General features: G+C 41.8%; 1 protein-coding gene across 1 annotated transcript in view; it reads left to right on the top strand.

Annotated features, from left to right (window-relative positions):
• Nucleotides 1–8,922, top strand: part of TDRP (testis development related protein) — a 53,650-nt gene that overhangs the window by 2,874 nt on the left and 41,854 nt on the right. The window contains exon 2 of the mRNA XM_025207212.1: nucleotides 26–133. Coding sequence (XP_025062997.1) covers nucleotides 26–133 — 108 coding nt within the window. The remainder of the gene's footprint in view (nucleotides 1–25; nucleotides 134–8,922) is intronic.

Genomic DNA, 8,922 nt, shown 5'->3' with positions numbered 1-8,922 from the left:
TCCGCATTGCCGCCCCGGGCTGCAGCCGCGTCAATGGGGTGGCGGGGCCCGCTCCGCTCCGCTCCGCGGGTCCGGGTCCGGGTCCGCGGGGCCCCACACGTTGGTTGGGGGGAGCGGGAAGGGCGCCAGCAAGGTAGCCCTGCCGCACGTGCCGAGGGGCGAAGAGCCTGCCACGGGCCTCCGAAAGCGTGAGGGTCTTGTCCTTCCCCTCTCCTTTCCGTGTGGTAGGAGCTGCCACAAGGGGTTTTTTTGCCCTTAGCTTGGTCAGTGAGGTGCCCCCCATGCTGCAAGATGGAGCTAAGGCACGGGGAGGTTGGGGGTTGCTCGAGTAAGGCAGGGCAGCTGCAGGTGAAGTGACACGGCTTATTCCTCCGGCGGCCTGCCCACACGGGGCTGTGCTGGGACATCTGCCCGCTGCGCCCTTGTTGCCCTGTATTTCCCTACCGCCTCATTCATCTGGACTGTCCGGTCTTACTGTGACACGTTATGTGTGTAATGCAGCTGACTGGCGAACCGCGCAATAAACGGAGACCCGCCACGCATGCATGCAAAGTAATTATTGCATAGAAACAATGAGTAGTCGGCTATAAATAGAGACGACCACTTATGAAGTTAGTGCTTGAAAATGGGAAACGACTCTGTAGCTAGTTTCTATCCAATTTTCACTTGAATGTGCAGCAGGGCCCTAGGGCAACGGCTGTTCGCCCTTGGTTCAACCTGTGGCATAGTAGGGTCCTCCTGGGCCTCGAATAAGGTTCTTGGGTGCGGCGGGAATACAAGTAATAGTAAATGATCAAGTCCAATGTCAGATCGCTGTCAACAGTTCTAGTAAATAATGTTTCCCTCTGGTGCTTGCAGTTTCAGCATTTGATTGAAAATGTGGAGGGAGGGAGGGAGGAAAAGCAGGAAGAATGATTTCAACTTATTAATTGAAAAATTCTTGAGGGCTTACACTTCATGCTTAATTAAAAAAAAAAAAATGCTTTTACCAAGTCGGAGATTAGGCCATAATTACAGAGAAAGCTGTAAATCAAAATAAGCTATAATTGGTTGGTCATTGAAATAAAAAAGGCTCTAACAATAGCAGTAAAATATTAAACGTAGTGTCAAATAATCATTTGAGGAGGATTGCCTAGTTTTAAACACTTAATAAGTGAGGGAGGGAATGAAATTATGTATATGCTAACATTTTAAACTATGGCCAAGACTATTTTTGACAATTCTATTTTATTTCTAGTGTGCTATGTAGAGTGGAACAATCATCAACATCTATACTGTGTTTCTAAAACATACTTTGAGGCAGGTGTTAAGGGGAATGCTGAAGCACACTTGTAAAACCAGTTAGAGGTAGGGCTGAAAGCAGTGGGAGTTTTGATACTGACCTTAGGAGAACACTGAGTTTGCTCTTATTTATGTTCAGAAGGGAGATGAGACGTGAGGAGATGTGAGGTGCTCTGTACCTCATGTGCATTACACAGCATTGCTGTACCTTTCCAACCCCCTGTTAAGGAGAGGGGAGTATATTGGTCCTCGAACAGGGTCATAGGTGAAATAGCAGCTGTGGAGATCATTCTGTCCCTGCTGTATGGGTTGTGCATGAGAGAAATTTAGCCCTCCTCACCTCACCCCCTGATCCTGCGTACCTGCTCATAGCACAGCATGAGCGTTTAGCCTTGAACAAAACGTTCACCGAAAACTAGGATCGAGGACCTCTCTAATTTTCAGCCTTGTGCCTGACACCTAGACAGTGTTTTTGAGTTTTTGTTAGTAAATTAGAAAGTTCCGCGTTATATTTTGGCATCCACTGAATGTCACAATAACAGTATTGATCTCTTGCCTTTAGTGTGATCATTATGTTACTTTTTCTGGAACGCAGTCTAGTATGTTTGATAAGGAGAGAGGAACAATATTTTCAGATTATTTCAAAAGACTGTTTCATGCTTATTTTGAATTTGTGGTATGTTGTCTTTATCATTAAAATCAGGTATTAGTATTTTTATGAGTTGATTTTGATTTTGTAGGCTTCTGATGTGTAATTTGAATAATGTGTTATATTATAAACTGTTACGGTTTCTTAATTTTAAAATAACTTTGTGACAGTCGTGCCATTGCGAGTACTGCCATTTCAATTTTATTTATTCAGTTTATTTTCAGTGAAATACTACAGTTTTGTTTTAAAAACCTGTTTCATCAATGCCAAAATGTGGTGTGCGTTTAATAGGGAAGAAGAGAAAGAGCTCTCACTTTTAGAGCTTGGTGGCTACAGCTTTATATTTCTTTTATTTTTGTTCTTTTCATTTAAGAAAAAGTTTGATTTCCCCGCTGCCCCGTCTCCCCCCCAAACCTTCTGTTACCGTACTCATTTTTAAATGTTCATCACCATCTCAGGAGGAATTTGAATCGGGCAGAGCAAAGGTTGAATTTGGGTCTCCTACTATGTTCTGGGCCAGTAGTCTAACCCTAAGCCTAGAGGCAGAGACACAGTGACAATCCCATGTTTCCACGTTGAAAGGCTCAGGTTTAGATACAAAGCAAACGTTCTGACACAATTCCTTTGTCACGAATTATGTCAAAATATTTTGGTTTTGTTCCAGTTCAAAACAGTAAAAGGAAAAAAATATCCAACCCCAAAATTGCCATGAGATTGAATTATCTTCTAGCTGCTTGTAGGCTATTCAGAAGTGTCTACATAACACAGAGGTAGGTTGGGTTGTCAATACTACTACTATTACTACTGCTGCTGCTGCTACCACTACTTAAGCTGTTTCCTGTGATAGAAAAGACTAAACAAAGTTCTGAAAGAATTGGACAATACATTTAAGTTGGTATGTTTTTACTGGATAATTCTACATTTTACATTACAGAAATGTATTTTAATATGTACATAAACTCTGTTCCCAACAAAACCTAAATTCCACCTAGAGTGGAATTTAATAAAACTAAAGAGCACAAGGCCGTATTAAAATTTAATGTGCTTTTCTTATCTTGCCATACCTACTGCATTTTCAAAGAACTTTGCAACCATGCATGGTAAATATAAGCTTAATTTTCAAGGCACCCATTGTGTTTCAAGTTGTAGTCAATTGTTTGAACTTGAAAAGATGTTTGTTTTGGACTCTTATGAGATGCAATGTTTTGGCATTCTTAGTAAGTCAGTTCTCATTGACTAAAGTTCTTATGTGTAGTTCAGTCTTTTTTTTTTTAAAGTAATGTCAGTGATATATTAATAAGTTATAGAACTCATAAATTGTGAGATGGTAATGAACATCTAAAAATATTAATAAGATAGCTGATAGGTAAGATTACATTATTTTTCTGTAATTTAAAAAAGAAAAAATACTGGAATTTTGTTTTCCCTGACCTGTTTTCTTATGGTCTTACTTTCAATTATATTCAAAAACAGAAACTCAGGGGCATATTTTATCTTAAAAAGTGCTTAGGTCTGTTTATTGAACATTTGAAAGGTAGGCTGTTTTGAATTATAATTATCTTGTTAATTAACATATTTAACAGTCATTGGTACAGTTTTGATGGAAGCTTCCATGTTACGTGTATAAAATTCATACAGGGCCTGAGGGGATGGATAAAAAAATTAGTAAAATCTTCAGGCACATATTAGCCAAAATGAACTGATATTTTTAGGAATTCCCTTGATTTAAGGATAGCTTACAAATGCAGGGGACTGGGCTCACTGGTCCAGGAGCCGCTTTTAGTTCTATGTTCCTGTGTCAAACACAACCAATTGTTGGTTAAATGCAGCTAATAAATGTTAATCCAGCTAACTTCTGAAGTGTTGAAAAGTGAAGAAGAGATGTTTAGTTTATGGTGTTCCCTTGTCTCCTTCAGTTGTATTTTGGTTACCTCTGTTAGTTTCCATCCAGCCCACTTCCTAAAAACTTTTATTTGGTTCTTCAATGATCTTTTCCTGGCCAGAGTTCAAGGCTTCCATTCCATCTTTGTTTTTGAACTCCCCTCTTGACAGGAAATATCTGTCAGAGTTTCATTCTTGAAACCTTGTCCTTATATGGTTTTTGTGATGCTTTTGTTTCTTGGTTTTCCTTTTTCTCTAATCCCTCCATCCCACCTTAACTGGATTCTACTTCTCCTTCCCTCTGTTCTCCATTGAAGAGTCATACGTTTATGCTTTGGCCTTTTTTTCCCTTCAATTGACTTCATTTGCACACACTATATATAGTACCATCTTACGCTGATGACTCATGGGTCTCGACTAGAGACCCAGGTCAGTCTACCTCTATTTACTCTCTTTTTTCCTCCAGAGGAAAAAAATCTATGCCTGTTTCCTGCTCCCCCCTCCCTCCATCTTCCAAAAGCTCCACTTCCTATTGTTTGCATCACTGTAGGCAATACTACCTTCCTCTTTATCTGTCAGGCATATAAACTTTGGATTTTCCATGACATTTGTGAGGTCTGTCCTTTTCTTTCTGTTCAGACAGGAGAAATTCTTGTGCAGTGCTTTACCTCCCCTAATCACTAAACTTCAGCTTCTTGGGTTTCACTAACACTGAAAGGATAGTGTTCCAGTCCATGCAAGTCACAACTGCTGAGACTAACTGTTTTGCTTGTAGACCTGAGAGTATCACTCTTTTTCATCTCTTCACCTGGCTGTTTCTGAATGAGTATGTTAAATTCAGGTTTCTTGTCCCCATTTTCAAGGTTATTCATAACACTCTTCCTTAAGGTTATTCATAAAATTTAACTTCTCTCATTATAAGAGAATCACAGAAAATTAGGGTTGGAAGGGATCTCAGGAGGTCATCCAGTTCAACTCCCTGCTCAGAGCAGGACCATCCCCAACTATATCATCTGAGCCAAGGCTTTGTCTAGCCAGGTCTTAAAAAGCTTCAAGGATGGAGACTACACAACCTCTCTGGGTAGCCTGTTCTAGTGTTTTACTACCCTCCTAGGCTAGGGACAGACATTCAAAATGCCTGATCCTGAGTTGATTCAGTGTTTTTAGGTTTGTCTAACCTGGCTAGGCTGAATCAGTTTGTAACTGTACAGGAACCCCAGAAATGCAGGCACATGCCTGCAGTGGCTCAGGCAAGAAGCCAGGTAGCCCTAGAGCAGCCCTCCCTTCCCTTCCAAAGTGCTGAGCTGAGGAGGGGAGGCATGTCCAGGCCCCAGTAGAACACTGATTAGGGAGGGGTTCTGACCAGCTCAGCAGGGGATTGATAACAGTGTTTATCACCCCATTAAGAAAACAACAGAGGGATATTACCAGCTACTTGTTGATTCTGCTTTTGTCCTGTCTGCCACAGCATGGACCGTAGGCAGCATGTGGTCTGCTAGCTAACCCCTCTGTGTAAGGCAGAGGGGAAGGGAAATCCTTGCTCGGCAGGGAGTGGGGGAAGGGAAGGATGGAGCAGGGGGAAGCCAGGCAGATGCTTGCAGTCTCTGCCTGAGCTCCAGCCAGGGAGCAGAGCCAGCCCTGCTGTGGAGCAGAGAGCCCTGCCCAGCCCAGAGAGCATGCCTGGATGCTGGGGGACTCTGGTTTAACTTAAACCAGCAAGGGGTCTGGGACAGACATTGCATAAACCGGTTTGACCCAAATCAGTTAAATCTGATCAGAGATGCAGGGTGGAAAATTTTTCCAGTGCTTTATTTTTCTGGGGGAAATTTTCCATGTCTAAAAATTCATTGTTATATAAAATTAATTAGTAACAATGAATGGATGCCAATGCAGTATTAGGCAAGCTTGGCAGTTTCAGAGTTGTAATTAATGTTTTTCAGGTGATTATCCCTACTGAGTGTGTGAGAGAATACATATATGTTTTATTGATTTGTAAACAGGAGAGTAAGTACACTCAGATAATAATCCAAACCAAAAATCAAGTTACAAATGCATCTAATTGGCTGTGTAGGTCAAATCAAAACCAAAGCCCAGCATATGCACCGTTCTCTGGGTGTGCTGAAATTAGTGTGTTAACAATTTTCTGTGCCTTTGGGTTTTTTTCTTAAATTTAAACAAACAATGTAAGGGAAGTACATGCTATTGAGTACTGTCTTTACATTTTTACAAGTATTTCAATAAAAATAATTTCTTTCCACATAAAGCTTTGAATTTGTTTGGCTATGACATTTAAACCACATTAAGTGGGCTGTATTTAATTTTTTTTCCTAATTAAATATTTCAGTTCAATGACTTGTGACTATTGGGACATAAAATTAACATGGGGGTACTTTTTTAGTTTTCTTTACTAAATATAAGTCAAATAAACATGGTAAATCAGATCACGTTCTATTTAGGGTATTGGAAAATTTTCCAGAAAACCCACATCTCTGAGTCTACATTCAACCCGGTTTATCCCAAACTGGTTTTAGCCTGGTTTATTTGCCCTGAACATCTGTTCTTTTACAGGCTTAAACCAGTTTCTGATCACTTAAACTGGTTTATGTGTATTGTCTGTCCCTAGCCCTAGTGAGAGAGTTTTTCCTAATGTCTAACCTAAACTTCTCTTGCTGCAACTTGAGACCATTGCTCCTTGTTCTATCATCTGCTATCACTGAAAACAGTCTAGCTCCGTGCTCTTTGGAACCCCGCTTCAGGGTGTTGAGGGCTGCTCTTAAATCAGGTGCGGCTGGTGAACTTGGACTGATGGAGCAGTGGAGCATCCCATGGGAGTGGCAGGGGGGTTTGCAGCCTTCCTGCTACCTGTCAGAGTGCCCAGCTGGCTGCAAACCCCACCCTGCTGTCAGCTGGCTGCAAAACCCCTCCCCCCTGCTCCCGTGGGTCGCTCTACCACCCCACCAGTCTGAGTTCACCAGACGTGCTTGTCTTAAATCTTGCCTCAGTCTTCTCTTCTCCACACTAAATAAGCCCAGTTCTCTCAGCTTCTTCTCAGAAGTCATGTGCCCCAGCCCCCTCACCATTTTAATTGTCATTTGCTGGGCTCTCTCCAATTTGTCCACATCCTTTATGTAGTGCGGGACCCAAAACTGGACACTATTTCAGATATGCTTTTACCAGTGCCGAATAGAGTAGAATAATCACTTTGCTCAATTTGCTGGCAACTCCCCTACTAATGCTGCCCAATATGCCTTCTTTACAACAGGGGCACACTTGTGGCTCATACTTGGCTTATTGTTGACTGTAACTCCGTAGGTCTTTTTCTGCAGAGCTGCTGCTTAGCCAGTTGGTCCCCAACCTGTTGTGTTGTATGGGATTGTTCTATCCTAAGCGCAGGATTTTGCACTTGTTTTTATTGAACCTCATGAGGTTCCTTCTAGTTCAGTCCTCCAATTTCTCTAGGTCTGTCTTGCTGCTAGCCCTACATTCTAGCATATGTACTACTCTCCCTAGGTTAGTGTCATTTGCAGACTTGCTCAGAGTGCACTCCATCTCATTTTCCAGATCATTGATGAAGACATTGAACAAAACTGGCCCCAGGACCGACCCCTGGGGCACTCCAGTTGATACCGGCTGCCAACTAGACATCAAACCACTGATCCCTTTAAGCCCAATCATCCAGCCAGTTTTCTGACCACCTTACAGTCCATACTTATGGGAATTATCAAGTGCACAATGCAAGATACGGAATGGATATGGGGGTTTTAGTGGATCACAAACTTAAGAGTTAATGTTATTCTATTGCAAGAAAAGCAATCATAATATTGGGATCTTTAAAGAGAGGTGTCATATGTAAGACATGTGGTAACTTTACACCACTCTCTGCTTAGGACCAGGAAGATCTCAACTGAAGTACTCTGCCTAGTTCTAGATGCCACACTCCCAGAGGAATATGGACCAGTTAGGGAGACTCCAGAGGAGAGCAACAAAAATGATCAAGAGGTATAATAGAAACGGCCTATGAGGAAAGACCAAAAGCACTGAGTTTCTTTGGTATAGAGAAGAGGAGAGTGAGAGAAGACATCATAACAGCTCCAAAAGTATAAAGTACTTCATTGTTCTCCATGGGGACAGAACAAAAACAACCTGGGGCCAAAGAAATGCAAATCATAATGCTAATTTGGCTCTGCTAGTAATGCCCCCCTTCTTTGTCAACTTTCTCTGGGTTTTTCAATGCTGGTCTTTATGTATGGTATGTTTTCCTTTAACTGATCCATAAGGCCATAATCTTTTTCTCTTTCAAGTCTTTCCTTAGGGTCCACCTTCCCCAAGCTGCCCATTTGATGTTCATATGTGATTTGTACGATACCTAACAAGTGTGGTCCTTGTGCTGTTTGGGGCCTCTGGATGGTACTGTAGTGGCTATAAAATAATAACATGCAGGAAGGAAATTAAAATACTTTGTTTTTCAGCCAGGCTAAACTTTTTATCAATTTGAGGAGTCAGTAGAAAGCAAAGTTTTGTTTAAAATAAAAATAAGTTAGAACAGAATAGCTAACCTTTTCCTGTAATCAGTTCATATATTTCATAGTTTCATAGTTGGTAGGTGTCACAACCCAAAGTTGTGGTTTTTCTTGTTTGTGTGTGCTTTGGCATTGCTAAATCATGTTCCCGCCAAATTGTAGCTCTTTTGCACGGTGGAGTGTTCTGTTGTAACAGAGAACCTGCGTGCAGGAGTTTTTCCCGCCAGTTCTGTAGCTTTCTTTGCATAGTGCATTTCTTTTGCATTATAGTGATGCACGATGCAAAGGAGTTCCTGCCATTTGTATTTAGATTTGTGCCACATTATTGGCCGGTTCTAAATGTAGGCATACGTGGTGGCTAGCTATTGGCTTGCTAGCCGTACAAAAGGCTTGGGTAGTTTCCGCCCAAGTTGGAGAGAGAGAGAGCACGTGGAGTTCGGGAAAGGAGCGTGAAGATCTCTAAGCGCTGCTGATCCATACGAACCCAGCTTTTTCCTTAAGAGGACAACAGAGGTTTAATTCAACAACTCCGGGGGACCTATTTACCGAACCCTCGGAGCCTTAACAACTCCGAGGCACATAACCTCTAGC

Source organism: Alligator sinensis, unplaced genomic scaffold, assembly GCF_000455745.1.
Source record: "Alligator sinensis unplaced genomic scaffold, ASM45574v1 scaffold244_2, whole genome shotgun sequence".
Taxonomy (NCBI): domain Eukaryota; kingdom Metazoa; phylum Chordata; order Crocodylia; family Alligatoridae; genus Alligator; species Alligator sinensis.
This window is presented reverse-complemented; position numbering and strand designations above follow the sequence as displayed.